At 37.0% G+C, this 21580-nt stretch overlaps 1 protein-coding gene and 1 long non-coding RNA gene across 13 annotated transcripts in view; one reads left to right on the forward strand and one right to left on the reverse strand.

Moving 5' to 3' along the window:
* Nucleotides 1-3910: 3910 nt before the first annotated feature.
* Nucleotides 3911-21580, reverse strand: part of EXOC1 (exocyst complex component 1) — a 71666-nt gene continuing 53996 nt past the window's right edge. For all 12 annotated transcript variants that reach the window (XM_053577672.1, XM_053577665.1, XM_053577663.1 and 9 more), the window contains 6 exons: nt 20404-20480; nt 19644-19872; nt 17323-17506; nt 8233-8432; nt 6339-6533; nt 3911-4560 (listed from right to left, as the gene is read on the reverse strand). In XM_053577672.1, the coding sequence (XP_053433647.1) occupies nt 4408-4560; nt 6339-6533; nt 8233-8432; nt 17323-17506; nt 19644-19872; nt 20404-20480 (1038 nt within the window). In that variant the 3' untranslated portion in view covers nt 3911-4407. The remainder of the gene's footprint in view (nt 4561-6338; nt 6534-8232; nt 8433-17322; nt 17507-19643; nt 19873-20403; nt 20481-21580) is intronic.
* Nucleotides 6540-8145, forward strand: LOC128575896 (uncharacterized). The gene is made up of 2 exons (XR_008377191.1): nt 6540-6789; nt 6891-8145. It is a non-coding gene; the product is annotated as an uncharacterized LOC128575896 (long non-coding RNA).

The following is a 21580-nucleotide window of genomic DNA, read 5'->3' on the forward strand; positions in this document are numbered from 1 at the left end:
AAGTTAAATAGAAATTCCTAGTTAATAGTAACATATAGAACAGTGTTTTTCAACTTTTTTTATCCCGCAGCACACTTGAATCTACAGTTAAACTTCCATGACACAATTAAATTATGTTGATCAAAAAAAAAAAGTTTTAAAAAAGAATATACTTACTGTGCTTTGAACTTCTTTCAAAAATAATTCTATCAATGATCTTCAAAAATGTTCAAAGCACACCTAAGATCCTCTCATGGCACACCCATTGAAAATCACTGAGATAGATGATCATTAAAGAAACAAAGCAGTCTTTTATAAATTTTTTTTTTTTTTTTTTTTTTGAGACAGAGCCTCAAGCTGTTGCCCTGGGTAGAGTGCTGTATTATCACAGCTCACAGCAACCTCCAATTCCTGGGCTCAAGCGATTCTCCTGCCTCTGCCTCCCAAGTAGCTGGAACTACAGGCGCCTGCCACAATGCCTGGCTATTTTTCGGTTGCAGCCGTCATTGTTGTTTGGTGGGTCCTGGCTGGATTCAAACCTGGATTCAGGTGTATGTGGCTGGCGCCTTAGCCGCTTGAGCCACAAATGACTGCTCTCACACTCTGTTTACATATGTGTTATTTTTACATATCATTCCATGATCTACATTTTAATTTGATCTCTCATATTGGATAGAAAAAAGCAAACTAATACCTCTCATATCAGAACACTCAGGAGGGCATTTGTATATTAACCCAGTAAGATTTTCAGTTTGATTTTTCTTCCTCAAGAAGGACAGATCTTCTGTTTTCTACATCATCTTAAAGTACATTGACTTTAAAACTGATGTACTGGTCCATTCAGCACAAAAAACAAACAAACAAACAAACAAAAACTTGTTACTTCTCAAGTAGTAGTATAAAATCAAGCTCATGAAAGTATTGAAACAAAATGCTTGTCTAATACTCGACAGTAATGTCTATTACTACATCTCACCTTCTGATTTTAATTACAAATGGCTATAGCCAAACTACTGATGGTTGAATGTTCTTTTTCTTTTCACAGGAAAATTTAAAAAATTTTTGAAGCACACCTAAGATCCTCTCATGGCACACTGGTTGAAAATCACTGATATAGAAAACAAACAAATCACTGTCCAGTTACAGATCCCATACTTTTGAGTTGTACGTGAAGATTCTAAAGAATAATTTGTGAATAATAGTTAAGATTCTATGCATGGGAAAATCCTTCGGTGGTCCCTAATAATCTGATGCATTACTGACTATTTTCCAGAGTAGGCAACTCCATTTTATTTTTTAACTAAATCAAATTAAATAGAACAAGAGAAAGTTCCTAGTACAGAGCAAGCATGTGACAATAATGGCTGATACTGATCGAGTGCAGTGCGGAGCGTGGTGCTGAGTCATTTCATTTAATTGTCACTTGTCATTTCATTTAATTCTCACAGAAGAATTAGGAAATAGGCACTGCTGTTCCTATAGAAGAGGAAACAATTTTGGAGAACCATGTGGCTCCTAACAGATATGGAGACCTAGCACTCAAACCTAGGGCTATTGGATTGCAGAACTCATGTTTTTTGGGTTTTTTCTTTTTCTTTCTTTCTTTTTTTAAAGGCAAGCATGAAACAAAGTTTATTGCAGAAGAGAAAGACAAGCTTACAAAGTAAGAAAGCAGGATACAATCTCCATAGACATTGAACAGGCTTCCATTACCAGGGCAAGTAGGCAAAGAGGCCAAAACTCATGTTCTTAACCATTATGCAAATGAGTTTGATAAATATATTTATAAACAAAGGAGTGAAAATTCTATTGTTAAGTAGGAAGAGAAAAGGAGTTATACACAAGCCACAGCATCAGTGGCTTACATTGAGTCATCTTATGTAACAAGAAGGCTACAGGTCGGCAGATTCCAAGTAAAGCAAGCTGCTTTTCTTCTCTGCCATCACCCTGCATCAGCTGTGTCATGATAACAGCTGCCAGAGCTCTAATTAGGTCCTCATATCCCAACATCCTGAGAAGGCAGGAAACCTTGTGTTGATGTCTTGTGAACATCAACTTTTATCAGGGTGGAAAATCTTTTCTAGGACTCCTTAGTGGATTTTCTCTTGCATTTCACTGATCTGAACTGAGCCACACAGATACATACTGCTAAACCAAACACAGGCTAAAGGAGAAACAGATTGCACGGCTGACTCAGACAAGGACAACCCTGGCTGTCCATTCGAATCACTTGCAGGTTTGTGCAAAACCTGAGCCTCACTTTCAGAGATTCTTATATATTTAGTTGAGGTGGGTTGAATATATCAGTATTTTTCTTTTAATTTTTAGAAATGAGAACTCTCTCTGTTGCCCAGGCTAGACTATGGTGGTGATGTCATAACTCACTGCAATTCAGACTCCTGGGCTCAAGGGAGCCTTCCACCTCCAGCTTCTGAGTGGCTAACATTTATAGCTGGTACACCCAGCTAATTTTTAAATTTTTTGTAGAGATAGGGTCTATGTTGCTCAGGCTGATCTCCAACTCCTGGGCTCAAGAGATCCTCCTGCTTCAGCCTCTCCAGTAGCTGGGACTATAGGCACCCAACATACCTGGGTAATTTTTCTATTTTTAGTAAAAATGGGGTCTCAATCTTGTCCAGGCTGGTCTCAAACCCCTGAACTCAAATGATCCTCCCTCCTCTGCTTCCCAGAGTGCTATGCTGACAGATGTGAGCCACTGGACCCAGACTTAGAATAGTCTTGATCCAAGTCATAAAGCTTGCTTCTAAATGGGGGAGATAAGACACCCAAGAAGTAAAAAGACAAAGCAGGGAAGCACCTGTGGCTCAAAGAAGTAAGGCCCAGGCCCCACATACCAGAGGTGGTGGGTTCAAACCTGGCCCTGGCCAAAAACTGCAAAAAATAAAGGACAAAGCAATACATTTCTAATTATGGTAAGTACCATGAAGGGAAACAATAGGTTCCTATGAGAGAATTACAGGGCAACATAATTTAAATGAAAAGATATCAGGAAAATGTGAAAAAATTTCACATTAAAAACAGACAAGTATAAAATTCAGATTACATTCCTTTAATTTCATTTTTTCTTCACTATTCTCTCTTCCGGCCAATTAGGTAAAACTTCTAGGAAGGCCTACCATCTTGCATGAGATTTAGACAGGTAAGTGAAATGGGCTGAAATGCTCATCTAGAGAAGCTTTCTTAAGACTGTTGGGTAAGCAATTCACTTACAGATTGACATTGCTTTGTCTTGCTTGTTACATCCTCCACCTTCCTGTTCTCTCTCACCCATTGCCTATTCTTTAATTGCTCCATATAGGTCTTCTAACATACATCTTGTATTAATTAGCTTGGGCTGCCATAAAAGAATACCATACACTAGGCAGCTTAACGCAATTTATTTTCTCACAGTTTTGGAAGCTGGAAGGACTGTATTCTTGGCTTGCAGACTCCTGCCTTCTCTGTGTCCTCACATGGCAGAAGTCCAAGAGCCCTGGGGTCTCTTCCTCTTTATACAGGGTGGACATAAAGTTCGTGTGCAATTTGCTATGTCAAACTGTTTTAAATTGCACACGAACTTTATGTCCATCTTGTATAAGGGCAACAGGTCTATTGGATCAGGACTCTACCCCTATGACCTCTTTAAAGGCCCTATCTTAAATATAGTAATATGGAAAGTTAGAGCTTCAACTACAAATTTTGGAAGGACGAAAATGTGTATCTTTTGTTAGATTTAGTCCTAAACACTAACTATATTTGATGGTGTTATAAATAGTTTTATTTGTATTACCACATTACTTTTCTCATTATAACACTTTTAAATGTTTTGTGGTATATGTAATTAATTTTTGTATATTGATCTTGTAACAACTTGTTTTCATAAAGATAGCATATAACAGACTTAAAAATATTACCAAATGTCAACTTTTTCAAAATTTTATTTCGCATTTATTACCACACAGAGTTAAGTTTACAACTGATCATCACATTAGCCCTCTTATCTATGTACACATTTGTTAGACAGTGGAAAAAAACAATTCTGTACGATCTATCAGTAGTTACATTATTTGTAAGTGACAGGGAAATAGTAAACTTTGAAGAACTCCCAATGCATTGCTCCCAGAATAATCACTCCAAAACACAAGAAACTAGGCAATAAAGGAAAATTTCCTATTCACTCACTGAAAAATGCCAACGGCATTTTATGATGAGATAAATGCTTTAAGTTAATACAGAACCTATTGGGCAAATAAAACTACTACATAAGTTGTACTTTTGCACTTAAATATTTGTAGTATGGTATAACCCATTAAACTGACAATTAATAATACATAAAATTTTAAGTATGAGTTCTCAAAGCAGTTGCATGATATTTTGGTATAGTCTCTGGTGTGCTTTATCCGTTCATCTTTTCTTCCTTCATGAGGTTTAGTGGGACTGTGCAATGCTGGAAAAGTAGTCCAGAATGTCCTGAATAGTGAATTCCATTGTAACACCAGATCCAGGGTAACACCGAGCTATCAAACCTTCAAAGTGCTTATACTGGCGTATAAATTCATCTTGCATGGAATGCCACACCACCTATTATAAAAATAAAAATCATTAAACTATGAACAGAAATAATATATAATCACATTGGGAAATAACGTCAAGATATATTCTTAGAATTTGGCATAGAATAGTAGTTAAGAACATGCAGAATTCTAGCTCCTTTAATTTTTTTTTTTTTTTGTAGAGACAGGCTCTCACTGTTGTCCAGGCTGTCTCAAACTCTTGGCCTCAAGAGATCTTCTCACACTGGACTCCAAAGCCACAGGATCACAGGCATGAGCCACTGCCCCTGGTTTCTATTCTAGCTCCTTTCACTTACAAGATGGGACCTCCAGTTTATGACATAACTGTTGTGTGCCTCAAATTCCTCATCTATGAACCAGAGTTCATCATAAGTTTTTTGTGATTAGTGAATGCAGATAAAGTGCTTAGGACAGCATTTGACACAAGTAAACACTCATTACATTTTTCCTCCTCCCACCCAGCCCTGCCCCCAACCAACATTTTAGCTACTATTATATATACTCCAATAACACAGATGTAGATATACACAGATATGGATGGAACTAAGACTAGTGATTAAATGAAGTACAACAGTGAACACCTCAATTTCATTTCTGATAAAATTAAAAATTTTCTTTATCTAAAATCAATGAGGCAAAACATTGCCTGACGCAATGGAGGTCACTGAAGAGAATCAGGCCTGCTTTCTGCCATCGAGTGACTTATAAGCAGCAGTGGAAACTCACATGTAAACAACCATCAAGATAGAACACGACACATGTCACTTAACAACTCCTCCCCTCAGCACAGCCACAGTGCTTTCTGTATGGCACATGCTATCCTATTTAAGTCTTGTGCTGACCTGATGAGGGTGGGTATTATGATCATCAAGCCCTATTTGACAGCTGAGGGAATGTATTCTTTTAGAATTTTTTCTTGTAAACCCTAAATTTCATAAATCCTAAATTCCTATCAAGTTAAGACTAATCACTATTCCCTAAAGGTATTACGCTTTTGGCTTTTCACTGTTTAGCTCATGCTGTTTCTTACACCTATAATACCCCCTGCCCCAAAACCCCACTTGATTTGTTAAAAATACTGACTTTCAAAGGTTAACACAAATAATGCATATCCTTCAGGAAACCATCTGTGATCTTGCCATCAGAATTATTTTCACTCATCTCTGGGCCTTTCAGTGTGGCATATAAAGAAAGACAGTTTAATTCACGGTTTAAATCTGGCTCCACTATCCATGCTTACGGGATCTTGATTGTTACTTCACCTCTCTAAGCTCTGATTTTCCTACCTATGAAACGATGATGACAGTAATAACAGTGCCTACCACACGAGAGGTATCATTTCCACTCTTCAAAATGGAAACTGAGACTCAGAAAGGTTAAGTAACATGGCCAAGTAACTTGTAGCTCAATCTGGACCCAAATTATGAACCCGTTTCTAACTCCAATCACTTAATGAACCAAACCAAGGAAAAACAAACTTAAACCTCACCATAAAATAATAGAAATACAAAATAAGCAGGAACAGCATATATAAGTATTATTTCTTTCTTTCTTACAATACATTAATCTGGTCTGTACTTTATAGAACTTTCTTCCTGCTCTAGGTCTATAGCATTTATAGACAAATATTCTGAGAAAAGCATATATTGTCAGGATCTGTAAGCCAGGATGGTCAGGCTGACCTAATCTGGGCTCATCTTCCAGCTTTGTTATTTGTAAGCTATTATTAATGTCAGGTAAGTTTTACACTTTCAATTTCTTCATTTGTGAAAGAACTACGCATACCTGAAGTAAGTTCTCCTCTTCACATAAATGTTTGTCGACCTTCTTGTAGAGGTTATCTAGACCTTTTTTTACTTCTTTTCCAGGATACTCTTTAATTACTTTACGAAGTTCTTGTTTGTTAAACGCAAGTTGGTAGCTTACTTCCTCCTCTCTTATACCCTGTGCTACGCGAGCTTCAACGCCTTCAAAGAAATGCTTCAAGGAAATGAAAAGAAATGATGGCCAAGACTTGGATTTATTACTGCTAAAATTTTTAAAAATCTAATTACAAAATAGTATATACTCACTGTGTAAAAAACAGGGTGTGAAAGTATAAAAAATAAAATCACAGTCACCTATTCTCACACTTCTCAGAGATAACCACTGTTAACATTTTAGATGTGAAAAAGTACACGAGACTATTAATTTCGTATGTGCTTTTAAAATTTCATTTCTACATAGGTTTTAAGTGGTTTTTATGGCATACAGAAATAAATTGCTTTTTTTTTTTGGCCAGGGCTGGGTTTGAACCCGCCACCTCTGGCATATGGGACCGGCGCCCTACTCCTTGAGCCACAGGTGCCGCCCAGAAATAAATTGCTTTTAAGTTTATTCTGAATCCAGCCACTTTAACAGAGACCAGTAATTTTAACATATTATGTAAAGGCAATGATAATCTTGACTCTTTCTGGATCTCATATTTATGTTTCAGGTCTTGTTTCACTGGCTAGAGCTTCAAGAACAATAGTATGTTTCTGTTATGAAAGGGAATGCCTCTGATGCTGCAGCTGGGTATCATGCAGGCTTTAGGGAGGCCTAAGATAGATCTTTAGGGAGGCCTAGATAGGTAGAGTAAAGGAGTATATGTCTGATCTTAAATTTTATAAGGAATTATTAGTTCTGCCTTTTAAGTAATCATCTGAATTATTGACAACAAATACATATTCCTTACCTGGCTCTAATTTCAAGTTAAAAACATGTAAAAGAGGACTAATATTGTGGACAAAGTTAGTTGGAGGGGTCAATTACACTTCTTCTCTGTTGAGAGTTCTCTAAAACCATCACTTCTTAACTTTAATTATCAGACTTGTTCTGGGAAATGACAGGAAATGACAGGAAAAGAAAGGGCAATGTACAAAACAATTTTTTATTTTTATCTTGATAATGTTTTAAAAATATTCACCTAAACTAGGCCTAATGGTTGGCCATTTATGCAGTAAAAAACAAGAAACAGCTGGTATAATGGAAAAACCTAATCTGGGCTCATCTTCCAGCTTTGTTATTTGTAAGCTATTATTAATGTCAGGTAAATTTTACACTTTCAATTTCTTCATTTGTGAAATGAGGATTGTACTATCTTAGCTCACATCATTTATGAGAATTAAAAAAATAATGAATAGATAACAGAATAATATTAATAATTAACCAGTACATTATTAATAATAAAATTGTAAAATATCTATTATAACAGATAATAAACAATAAATAGAAATACACTGTTGTCCTTAAAGTCTCTATACATAGGAAAATGGGAAATTGTAGCTAAGTGTACATTTATAAAATATTCATTATTAAATTTTACAAAATATTTACAAAGCATTCTCTATGTATTGGCTACTTCTTTGTAAAATTTTATAGTGAATATTTGGTAAATACAGGTACATTTAACTACAATTTCCCACATTTTCTATATATCTTGACTTTGTGGACACTCTAGAATGTATGGATAAAAGAAATAATGTATAGGGCAGCTAGCAGTGTCTGCCATATAGGCACTTTCAATAACCAAGTCCCTCCTCTCTTATCCCTGAGTCAATACACGAGAAAATTTAAGATAAATGTCTATGTGTTAATATACACACGGAAGTACACAGGTTTAAACCAGGAAAAAAATACTAAAGGAAAATAAATTTACGTTTAGCTTTTCAAGAGGTTGTCCTAAAGAATAAATGACGTAAGACTGAAGGTGATCAGTGTATTTCTGTTTGGCTTCTTTTTTTTCAGCTTCTAGACATGAGATTTTCAAACGAGACAGAGTTGCAAAAATATGATGAAAGTTTTCCATCATAACCACATCCCTGGGGGTCTTCTGGCTTTCATTTGCTACTTTCTCCACTAAAATAAAAACAGAAAAAATAAATTAACATTTCTGACATGATTATGACCATGTTTAGCTATAAACACGTTTATGTGTGCATGATTAATTTTTTTTCATTTGTGAGTAAAGAATTAAGCACATTTCTGGATTTAATAAAATATATTGTACTAGAGGGTTTTCACAATTATCTGAACATAATACAAAGTCATCCTAAAATAGACCATGTATATTTGGAAATTTATATATAACAAAGGTGGCTTTTCAAATCAGTGGGGAATTGAGGAATTATTCAAAAACATGTTACGACAACCAGATGGGCATTTTGAACATACTACATTTACATTCCTATTTCAAATCATTCAGCCAATTCTAAATTGCTCAAGTACTTAAAATATAAAAAGCAATAAACACATCATCAAGTACTAAAGAAAATATTGCTAACTGAAAAATAAGAATTTTGTAATATGGGAATTCTAGAAAGATGGCCAACTAGTAGCAACCCTTGGCAGAGGCTCCTAAGCAGAGGAAGAAAAACTGGATGGAATCGGACTCTATGAAGCCAAAGATGGGGAACTGAGCCAAGAAATAAGTTCAGCAAGCTATAACTCCAAGGAAGAGCATTCAAGAAACCAAATTACAGGTACAAAGCCTATTGACTGAAGGATAGGAAACTCTTTCCCCAAGCAGGGGGCCTGCCGCAGGCTATCTGCGAACAAGCAGGGAGCAAAGGACCTCTCATTTTACCTTGCCGGACAGAGCCACTAAACTCCGGGTCTCTTTCTCCAGGGAGGTCCCACTTATGAACCTAGACACCACCCTGCTAGGCATAACATTGAACAGATATTTTCCCCGACAAGTCCAAACTCCCAGTCTACCCTTTCCCCCTCACATGGCAGTCTGAGGCTCTGCCCTGTGCAGAGGACAGAGTGGTTGGTCTTGTCTTGAGAGATCTGGGCATAGTGTGGACTGCCAACCATCAGAACAGAATCTGTGACTAACGGGGAAGAAAGAGGGTGTGGGAAGAAAGGGACACTCAGTGGAAGGAGGAGCAGTCCCCTGGTTATGACTATGCCCGGCCAGTGGTGGTATGGGTTCAGGCTGTATCTTGTGGGATAGGGTGCAGAACCCCCAGCTCTGATGGCACCCACAGCAGGAGAGTGGTTGCCCCGTGTGGACTTCGACCTGAGAACAAGGGTGTGGTCCCCTGATTCCAACCAAACCCTTGAGCAGTGGCTTACTGGGTGTTAACAAAGACCTGAGGGCTAGGGCTGGTGAGCAGAAGTTTATCAGGTTGAGAGCTGAGACCTGCGGGTGGAGTGCGGTACCCTCATTCTAATAGAGCCTGCGAACAGAAGCTTGCCAGGCAGTGGACTGAGATTGGCAGGCAGGGTGTGGTCCCAACTCCAACTGGTCTGGCAAGCAGAGGCTAGTTGGATGTGGACTGAGACTGGTGGGTGGGGGCGTGGTCCCTGGCTCCAGCTGGGCCTGTGAGCAGAGAAGTGAATAACAGTGCGGACTGAGTCTGGCGGGCAGAAGCGTGGATTCCTGGTTCCAACTGTGCTGAGACCATTGAATCCCTCTCCGTTGGGCAGGGTTTGCACTGCCTGAGACAATTTGGTTGGAACCCGTGTCCGGAGCTGTCCACTGGGAGACATTCTGAGGTTGACCTTTGAGTTCTGTAGTGGAAAAGAACTGAAGGGTGGGGGCTGGGTGCCGCAGCTGTTTGTATCTCTTCACAATCAAGATTTAAACCTAATACTGTGGTTTCTTAGGATAGGGTAGAGGTTCGCTGATATCAAACAGAGCTAGCTTGGGCTATCTCACCAAGTAGGCCCTCAGAGTCTCTGGCTAAAACTCTGAAAGGGGTCTTTGAAGGTTGTAGGAGATAAACCACAATTACAAAGCCTAGCACTTTGGTAAGGTGCTATCTCTACTATCTGGGAACTCCAATTCAATCTCACCCTACCAGTTCTAATAACCAAATGGTGGAAAATTAATTAACATGGTGGGACCCAACAGAAGAACTCTGGCAACATGAATAACTAGAGTAGATCAACCCCCCCCAAGAAATGACAAAGGAGATACAACTGAAGATGCCATGCATAAACAAATGGCAGCAATGTCAGAAATCGCATTCAGAATATAGATTGCAAATAAGATAAATAGAATGGAAGAAAAGATGGAAATTGAATTCCAAAGAGTAGTTCTAAAGTTGTTTCAAGAAATTAATGAATTAAAAGCCCAGTCACCAAAGATATGGACATAAAGTGAAAAGAGATAGCAGAGCTCAAGGAAATGAAAAAAGTTAGTTGAGGAGCTCCAAAACACAGTAGAATCCTTCAGTAACAGAGTTGACCCGGCAAAAGAAAGGATCTCTGAAACTGAAGACAAAGCTTTTGAGCGTTCCCAAACACTCGAAGAGTCAGACAAATGGAGAGTAAACATTGATCATTCCCTGAGACAGTTGAGGGATCTCCAAAAAAATTAAACATTCATCTTATAGGAATTCCCGAAAGAGAAGAGGATAGTGCTAAAGGTACAGATGCTCTACTCCAAGAGATTGTGGAGGAGAATTTTCCAAGCATTGCAAGAGATACAGAACTTCAGATAGCAGACAGTTTCAGAACCCCAGCAAGGCTCAATCCAAATAAAGCATCTCCGAGACACATTGTGATTAACTTTGCCAAAGTTAAGACAAAGGAGATAATTCTGCAAGCACCCAGATGTAAGAGAAAAACACTTCCAGCCTAGGATCCTGTATCCAGCTAAACTGAGTTTCCTTTGTGATGGAGAAATCAAATACTTTAATGACATATAAATGTTGAAGAAATTTGCCATAACTAAACTAGCTCTGTAGGATATTCTCAGACTCACCCTCCACACTCACCCAGATTTTTTTTTCTTTTTATTAAATCATAGCTGTGTATATTAATGCAGTCATGGGATACATTGTGCTGGTTTTATATAAAATTTGAAATATTTTCATCAAACTGATTAACATAGCCTTCATGGCATTTTCTTAGTTATTGTGTTAAGACATTTACATTCTACATTTAGTAGTTTCACATGTAACCTTGTAGGATGCACCATAGGTATGGTCCCACCAATTACCCTCCCCACCCACAATTTTTTGAACAAAACCCAACTTCCACAGTGGTGAAAGGATTAAAAATATCCACTGGACATCCAAAATTCATGACACCCAAAATACAACCAGGCTTATCAATTCTCTTAATTAATGTGAATGGTTTAAATTGTCCCCTAAAGAGGCACAGGCTGGCTCACTGGATAGATAAACTCAGACAGGATATCTGCTTATACAAGAATCTCACCTTACCTTAAAGGATAAAAATACCTTAAAGGACTTGTGTATTACAGGCAAATGGAAATCAGAAAAAACTAGGGGTTGCAATTTTAGTAGCAGATACAATTGGCTTTAAACCAACAAAGATAAAGAAAGATAAGGAAGGTCACTACATATTTGTCAAGGGTAACACCAAACATGAAGAGATTTCAATAATAAACACTTGTGCACCCTACCACAATGCTCCTCAATTCATAAAGTAGACCCTAATGGATATGAACAACTTGATATCTTCCTGCACTATAATAATTAGAGATTTTAACACCCCTTTGACAGTTTTGGATAGATCCTCCAAGAAGAAACTAAACAAATATCAGACTTAAACCCGACCCTAGAACAAATCGACTTTACAGACCTCTACAGAACATTTCACCCTAATAAAACTGAATATACATTCTTCTCATCAGCCCACAGATCATCCTCTAAAATAGATCATATCCTAGGACACAAGTCAAACCTCAGCAAATTTAAAAGTATAGAAATTATTCCTTGTATGTTCTCGGACCACCATGGAATAAAAGTTGAACTCAACAGCAACAGGACTCTTCATATTCAAATAAAGTCATGGAAGCTAAATAATCTTAGGCTTAATGATAGATGGGTCAAAGATGAGATTAAGAAGGAAATCACCAAATTTTCGGAACAAAATGACAACGAAGACACAAATTATCAAAACCTGTGGGATACTGCAAAGGCAGTCCTAAGAGGAAAATTTATAGCATTGGAAGCCTTCATCAAGAAAACAGAAAGAGGGTGGCACCTGTGGCTCAAGGAGTAGGGCACCTGTCCCATATGTTGGAGGTGGTGGGTTCAAACCCAGCCCCGGCCAAAAACCACACACAAAAAAAAGAAAACAGAAACAGAAGAAGCCAGCAACTTAATGGATCATCTTAAACAACTGGAAAAGGAAGAACATTCCAACCCCAAACCCAGCAGAAAAGCAATAGCCAAAATTAGGGCAGAATTAAATGAAATTGAAAACAAAAGAATCATTCAGAAGATCAATGAAACAAAAAGTTGGTTTTTTTGAAAAGATTAACAAAATTGATAAACCTTTGGCCAACCTAACCAGAAACAGAAAAGTAAAATCTCTAATATCATCTATCAGAAACAATAAAGGAGAAATAATGACACTTCAGAAATTCAAAAAATCCTCAATGATTACTACAAAAATATCTATTCCCAGAAATATGAAAATCTGAAGGAAATGGACCAATACCTGGAAGTACGCCACCTTCCTAGACTCAACCAGAAAGAATTGGAAACCTTGAATACACACTTTATGGGGGCAAGACATGATTGCAAGAGGGACTTTACCTAACAATTGCAATCAGTGTACCTGGTTTATTGTACCCTCAATGAATCCCCAACAATAAAAAAAAAGAAAGAAAGAAACCTTGAATAGACCCATATCAATCACTGAATAGCATCAACAATACGAAATCTCCCTAAAAAGAAAAGTCCAGGACCAGATGGCTTCACATCCAAATTCTATCAAACCTTTCGAGAAGAACTAGGACCTATATTATACAACGGTTTCCAAAGCATAGAAAAAGAAGGAATATTTCCCAATACATTCTATGAAGCAAATATCACCCTGATCCCCAAACCAGGAAAGGATCCAACAAAGAAAGAAAATAATAGACCTATATCATTAATGAAAACGGATGCAAAAATATTAAATAAGATCTTAGCAAATAGAATTCAACAATACATCTAAAAAATTATACACCATGATCAAGTTGGTTTTATTCCAGTGTTACAGGGTTGGTTCAACATCTGCAAATCTACAAATATAATACACCCCATCAATAAAATAAGAAACAAAGACCATATGATTCTCTCAATTGACGCAGCAAAAGCCTTTGATAATATCCAGCATCCTTTCATGATCAGAACTCTTTTTTCTTTTTAATTTTGGAGACAGAGTTTCACTCTGCCACCCTTGGTAGAGAGCTATGGCATCACAGCTCACAGCAACCTCCAGCTCCTGGGCCTAGGCAATTCTCTTGCCTCAGCCTACCAAGCAGCTGGGACTATAGCTGTCTGCTACAACGCCCGGCCATTTTCCCCTGCAGTTTGGCTGGGGCTGGGTTTGAACTCACCACTCTTGGTATATGGGGTCGGTGCCCCACTCACTGAGCCACAGGCACCGCCCCATGATCAGAATTCTTAAGAAAATAGGTATAGAAGGGACATTTCTTAAACTAATAGACACATCTATAGCAAACCCACAGCCAATATCATATTGGATGGTGTAAAATTGAAAACATTTTCACTCAGATCAGGAACGAGGCAAGGATATCCACTGTCTCCATGCTATTCAACATAGTAATGGAAGTCTTAGCCATAGCAATCAGGCAAGAGAAGGTGATCAAGCGTACCCAACAGGGTCAGAGGAGATCAAACTCTCACTCTTCACTGATGATATGATCCTATACCTGGAAAATCCCAGGGACTCAACATCAAAACTCTTAGAAGTGATTAAAAATACAGCAGTGTCTCAGGATACAAAATCAATACTTACAAGTCAGTAGCTTTTATATACGCCAACTTTAGTCAACTGAAAAAGCAATCAAGGACTCTATTCTTTTTACAATAGTGCCAAAGAAGATGAAATATCTGGGAATTTACCTAACAAAGGATGTGAAAGATATCTATAAAGAGAACTAGGAAACTCTGAGAAAAGAAATAGGTGAAGATGTTAACATACCATGCTCATGGCTGGAAGAATCAACATTGTTAAAATGTCCATACTACCCAAAGCAATCCACAGATTTAATGCAATCCCTATTAAAGCACCACTGTCATACTTTAAAGAACTTGAAAAAATAGTACTTAGTTTTATATGGAATCAGAAAAAAACTCGAATTGCAAATACATTACTTAGAAATAAGAACAAATCAGGAGGTATCACATTACCAGACTTCAGGCTATACTATAAATCTATAGTGATCAAAACAGCATGGTACTGGCACAAAAACAGAGGGGTAGCTGTATGGAACAGAATAGAGAAGCAAGAGATGAACCCAGCTACTTATCGCCATTTGATCTTCGACAAGCCTATCAAAAATATTCAGTGAGGGAAAGACTCCCTATTTAACAAATGGTGCTGGGTGAACTGGCTGGTGACTTGCAGAAGACTGAAAGTGGACCCACACCTTTCACCATTAACAATTGATTCTCACTGGATAAAAGATTTAAACTTAAGACATGAAACTATAAAAATACTGGAAGAGAGTACAGCGAAAACACTTGAAGAAATGGGCCCGGGAGAATATTTTATGAGGAGGACCCCCCTTGGCAATTGAAGCAACATCAAAAGTATATTACTGGGATCTGATCAAATTAAAGAGCACAGTAAGTAAAGCAAACAGACAACCTTCAGAATGGCAGAATATTTTTGCAGGTTATACTTCCAAGAAAGGTCTGATAACTAGAATCCACAGAGAACTCAAACTAATCAATAAGAAAAGAACAAATAACCCCATTTCTATCTGGACAAGAGACTTGAACAGAAAATTCTCTGACGAAGACAGGGGCATGGCCTACAAACATATGAAAAAATGCTCATCGTCCTTAATCATCAGCGAAATGCAAATCAAAACTACTTTGAGAATCATCTAACTCTAGTAAGATTAGCCCACATCACAAAATCCCAAAACTACAGATGTTGGCGAGGATGCATCAAGAAGGGAACACTTCTACAGTGCTGGTGAAAATGCAAGCTAATATGACCTTTTTGGTTTGGAGAACACTCAAGGAACTAAAAGTAGACCTACCGTTCGATCCTGCAATTCCCCTACTAGGCATATACCCAGATGATCAAAAATTATTTTAAAACAAAGACATGTGCACCAGAATGTTTATTGCAGCCCAATTCATAATAGCCAAGACACGGAAACAGCCTAAGTGCCCATCGACCCATAAATAGATGAACAAATTGTGGTATATGTACACCATGGAATACTATGAAGCCATAACAAAGAAGGAGACTTCACATCTTTTATGTTTACCCGAATGGAGCTAGAACATATTCTTCTTAGTAAAGTATCTCAAGAATGTAAAAAAAAGTATCCAATGTATTCAATACTACTATGAAATCAATATATAATCACCTACGCACTCATACAAATGGCAAAACATAACTGTAATCCAGAAAGTAAAAGGGAAGAGGAGAGAGAGGAGAGGGGAGGGGGGATACAGGAAGAGGGAGGGTATTTGGGGAGACCTCACCTAATGTGCATGATGCAATGGTACATTTCAAAACTATTAAGAAATGACTATAATTGTGATGGATGTGTTACTTTGTTCAATGTAAGCATTTCACATTGTATATTGAAGCAGTACCCTGAACCCCATAAATGCATCAATGTACAAAGTTATAATTTAATAAAGAACAATTTTAAAAAAAGAATTTTGTAATAATATGACCATTCTAAGGATAGTCTAAAACTTAGGCACCATAAAGGGAAAGATAGATAAATGTGACATAAAATTTGAAAAATACTGTAAAGTAAAAGACATCATAAAGAAAATCAATAAAATGCGAATTAAAATAGTAAGATAATTTCTAGCCTATTAGAGGTTGACAAAGAATAAAAAGTTTGGTAATACCTGGTAATATCCAGTATCAGTACAGGTGCAATGGAAACGTCACGAACTGCAGATAGCACTAAAGTGGTATAACAGCTTTCTATATCACAATCGTAAAAGCCTTTTATCCAGTAATTCCATTTCTAGTAATTTACTTTAAGCAAATTATCTGACAAGTATACAAAGATACTACACTAGAAACAAACTATTGATAAATGCCTACTATTTGAAACTGTGATAAACAGATAATGATATGTGAAAGACTGTATAATCATTAAAAATGATTATCTATATTCATTGACAAGGAAAGACACTAGGATTATATAGTCCAGCAGCTTCCAAAACATTGTGTCAAAAAAAAAAACAAAAAAGCCCTTGTGTCAGGAATAATAAAGTTTTTATATTAAAGAACACACATACACACATGTAGGAGAGAGGGAGAGTGACAATGAAAAGTTTGTAAGAACAAAAATCAAACTATTTCTGCACAATGAGATTAGAAATGATCCTTATTTTCTTCTTGACTTTTTAAATCTATTTTCTGATTTGGGGGGGTACACGGTGAGCATGTATTATTTAGAATCAGATAAAGCAAAGTTACTTTGAATTAATTGTTTAAGGTTACACAGACATCATTGTCCATCATCTCCAGAAGACCCTTGTCAAATGGATATTGTAACCTGGAAGGTCATTTTTTGTGTTTAAGAAATGATTTTCAATTTTGCATAAGTGATAAGCTTGTATAATCCCTAAAATGTAAGTGGCTCTTGATGAATACAATTAAGTTTTATATACTACTTTTTCAAATTCAAGAAATCTTTGGCTTTAGAAAACCTAAAAAAGACTATAGAATATGGAAAATAACAAGCATATCTGTCCCCAATTTGAGTTGCCAATAATAATGAAAACAATAACCAAAAAAATTCTTTAGACTGACAAAAGCTTACCATTAACAAACACTCCTCTGATAAGTTTGGTGTATGCTTTATCTAGATCTCCACGGCGCTCAGCATTTTTAAAGATAGATTCTGCAAGTCCAGCAAATTCTTCAAATTCAGTAACAAAAGGAAGAATTCCTACTTTACTCTTCTTCGAAATCTTTACTTCTTCCATTTGCCTTATTTGGTTACTCTACAGTTAGGCAGAAAGCAAGGGAGAAAAAGAGCCAAGCAACTTAGAAACTACATATAATTAAACAGTCAAATATATACATTATAGGGTACCTCAACATTCTGGATGCCTACTAACTAAAGATGAATCATAGGGATAACTAAGAAAAACTAATCCTATCGATCAAAAAACATTTTTCTAATAGGTCTCATTTAAGAAAACTTAAAAAATAATCTAAATTATTTAAAACAAAATACAATCAAGGCTTGTGAACCTCAAGTTTTTGTTCAAAGTAAAAATAATTAAAATATGTTTCTATCATTTATGAAAGACAAGGCAACTGGCCATACTGGGTTAAAGTAGAGCAGACATCAGAACACATACAGGGTCTGAGTGGGGTTATATGGCCAAGTTTGAGAACCACAGACATTTTAAATTCTCATCACTCTAAAATTTCTGTTTCGATAGATAAGTTCTCTGCTTTGGGGGTGAAGGACCAGAGAGGGAGGATAGGCATTTCTATTATTGATTTGCACAGTATAGATAGTTTTCCATATATTACTTAAGTTAGTTCAGCAAAATGCTTGTGTAGGAAGATAACACAGTGCATGAAAAAATGTTCTGTGCAGACAGAATCCAGATGTCTGCGTTCAGAAAGATCCATCTACTCATGGTGAGAATCACAATTGCCAAATATTATTGGGTCATTTCAACTTCTACCTAAAATTCCAGTATGTTGGCATTTTGGGGGAATAACCTAAAAATCATATGACATGGATTAGAAAAATAATTATCTCTAGGCTGCAGATGTTAATATAAGAAAGCCCTTGAGGGCTATAATAGCAACTGTTTCATATTATCTTTACTAATGCTCCACTCATCAGTATTGATAGCTGTTGAGGTACAAAGACGAATGGAGCAGAGAAGACAGTGGTCAGACTACACATGCTGGAACCTGACTTACTAAATGCTGACCTGGGGAAAGTAACTTCCCCTCTCAAAGCACCTATCATATTGAGCAGAATGAGGAACAGATGAGAAAGTGTGTACAAAGTACTTGGACTTGTGCCTGGTACAAGTCAGGAACGTGGGTCTATTGCTCTTATTAAGCTGGATGCAGGTTTTGTTCTGTGTCACATTCTGACACAAATCATCCAAATTTCTCTCATGCTGTAAGTATAGTACTTTACAAAGTACTATGACAAAGGAAAGAACTATGATCGGTTGCCCGATCATAACTCCACCACCAGGACAGGGAGGTTATTCAGTGTTTAAAATTACAACTTTGATATGGCCACATATCAATATATTCCTTGTCTATCCTTCATCCAGGGCAATTTATAACCAAATCACATAATTCTCAAAAATTACGGAGTGCACATCTTCATCACTATAGTGTGAGAAATAAATAATAAATTAAACACAGTTAAGAAACATGCTAGGCTGCAGAATCCACAGCCTGGGATCATGTTCTAATTTTAGCTCCAGTTCAGCTGAGGCTAGCTTTCTTAGGTCTTTCCTTTGAACACCAGACACTCTGGGCTTGGGCACAGATGAAATGGCCAGGTGCTATCTGTCCCATTTTCTGAAGCCATATGACATTCGTGCTTTTTGTTCAATAACCACAGATTTATTCATTACCTTTTCAACTTTCTACATCTAGGTCCTGCTTTTGCCCCAAATCCCAAAATATAACTTACTGAGCACATATAATCTACCAGATGCCATGAAGAGACCTGAATTAACATAAAAGAGAGGCATGAAAGGCAGAGGAGGAAACATCTTTAGTAGCAAAAGGATGGGGACAGAGTAAAAGAACAACAACAAATCCAAGTGATACTTTCAATTGTTTCATTAAATCAATGGTTGCTGATCAGTAAACTGAGATGTCATTTGCCCAGGGGCTTAAGCAGCAGCTGAGAGTATGTGACTCATTTCAGATCTTGCCAAGATTTACAACATAAGAGGAAAAGAAGCTGGCATGGCCATCCAACTAACTGTTCAGCCAGACTGCTGCAAACACCTTGCTTCAAGGCTTGAGGGACATAAACAGACCTTCAAGAGAATCCCAGAGATCTCTTGATTTCTCTACATTTACCTATTTTTTTTTTCTTTTTTGAAGTGATTAGGGTTTGAAGTTTTTTTCTTAAAAACTTACAATGCATTTATCAAAGTTCCTTTTGACAGTCACCAAGACATTTCCCAATGTAGTACTTAGAAAAGAAGCTGGGTCCACATTTTGCGCAGTCCACACATGATGACTCATTTTGACTAGCATGTAAAGGGAGTTAAAGCTATCGATTTTATCTCCTAATGCAATTAGATTGTTCAGTTCTGGTTCAATGCAGCGAAATATTTTAATCATCATTTGGCGGATCATATCTTTCCTATTCAGAAAACATACAAAATGTAGAAAGTCATGGCAAGCTTTATGTGAATTCACCTTTAACTTTAATCCACTGAGTATACATAAAATAGCTAGAATACCACAATGAAATTTCAATAAAAAATATCCAAGTATGATGACCTAATTATTCTACAGCAGTTTCTAATCTAAAAATATTTTACTGAAGTTAAATTTTATCACTCACATTAGTTTATGTCATTTGTAAAGTGGGGTCCAGACCCTTGTGCCTTGTGAATTCTAAGAAAGACAGTGTAATTCAAAGGCTACCTCCTACTATCAAAGTTGGAATTGACTACATTTTTAAAATGATTATTGGAACAAAGAAGAGCCATATAATAGGACCAATTTTAATCCAGTAAAATGTTCGATAATACAATGGACACACACGTCAGTGTCTGAGTGCTATCAGGTTACTGAGAATTATCTGGACCCCTCAATGAACTGAACTCCTTTTTGCTTCAATTTAAAGTTGTTTTTTTCCCCCAGAACAAATAGATAATAACAAACATACTCAGATGACACAGGCAGTGGCACGCTAGAATTATATTGCCGTGTTAATGTTCCTCCATCCAGGTCCTCTGCTTCAATCTGCAAAAATTATTCAGGCATTTTACATTACAAAAGACCAACAATTTGACTAGTTTATAAAGCAAAAGACTGCTCAGCTTTAAAATTCCTAGGAGAGAATACATTGTGAAAAATAATGATTTTTAAAGGTAGCATTACTGATAAAGCTAGCTGTACAATTTAGCGTGTTATTTAAAGACACTTATGAAATCTTTAAAGACCTGTTCTTAGATTTTATCTGAGAATTTTTATGGGGTGACAGTGGTATTAGTGTGAGGGTGCAGGAATGTGCAGAAGTCTGGGAAGGATGGGATATGGGAATGAGAAGGCAATTCAACAAAAACATACAACACCCAAAACAACTTTCAAAAGAGAACTTAAAAATGAAGGAAACCTCATTAATCATTCTAATAAAACTTCAGCGTTAAAAAAATGCTACCGAAAATTCTTACAGAAGACCTCAAGTTAGCAAATTTGCCACCAATATCACCATTGACAAAGATAAACTCCAACCCATTTGAAGTAACAATGAATTTCTCATTTATTTTATGACTGCCTTTTTTGTTTTGAGACAAAGTCTTGCTCTGTCATCCAGGCTAGAGTGCAGTGGCATCATCGTAGCTCACAGCAACTTCCACCTCCTGGCTCAATTCATCCTTCTATCTTAGCCTCCCAAGTAGATGGGAATACAGGTGATTGCTACCATATTCAGCTAATTTTTTCCATTTTTAGTAGTAGTCTCACTGTTAATCAGACTGAGCTCAAGCCATCCTCCTGCCTTGGCCTTGCAGAGTCCTGGCATTACAGGGGAGCGCCCCTGCACCTAGCCAATGACTGCTTAAAGTGACCATTTGCATTGCGCTTTAAAATTCTCCAAAATATTCTAGAAATTCTCTCATTTTATTTTCTTACATTTACACCACCCAAAGGCATGTTGAATGGGCATTATTATATCCAGTTTATAGAAAACAGGGGATCAAATAATTGGTTTAAGATTTCATAGCTATTTAGTAACAAAGCCATAAGAAAGATTCAGACTCGTATCTGAGGCCTCACTTTCTTTTCTTTTTTTGCTATACCAGTGGTGTACACACTCAAATATCATCTTTTTCTTTGAATTA

This window comes from Nycticebus coucang, chromosome 23 (genome assembly GCF_027406575.1).
Source record: "Nycticebus coucang isolate mNycCou1 chromosome 23, mNycCou1.pri, whole genome shotgun sequence".
Lineage (NCBI taxonomy): Eukaryota > Metazoa > Chordata > Mammalia > Primates > Lorisidae > Nycticebus > Nycticebus coucang.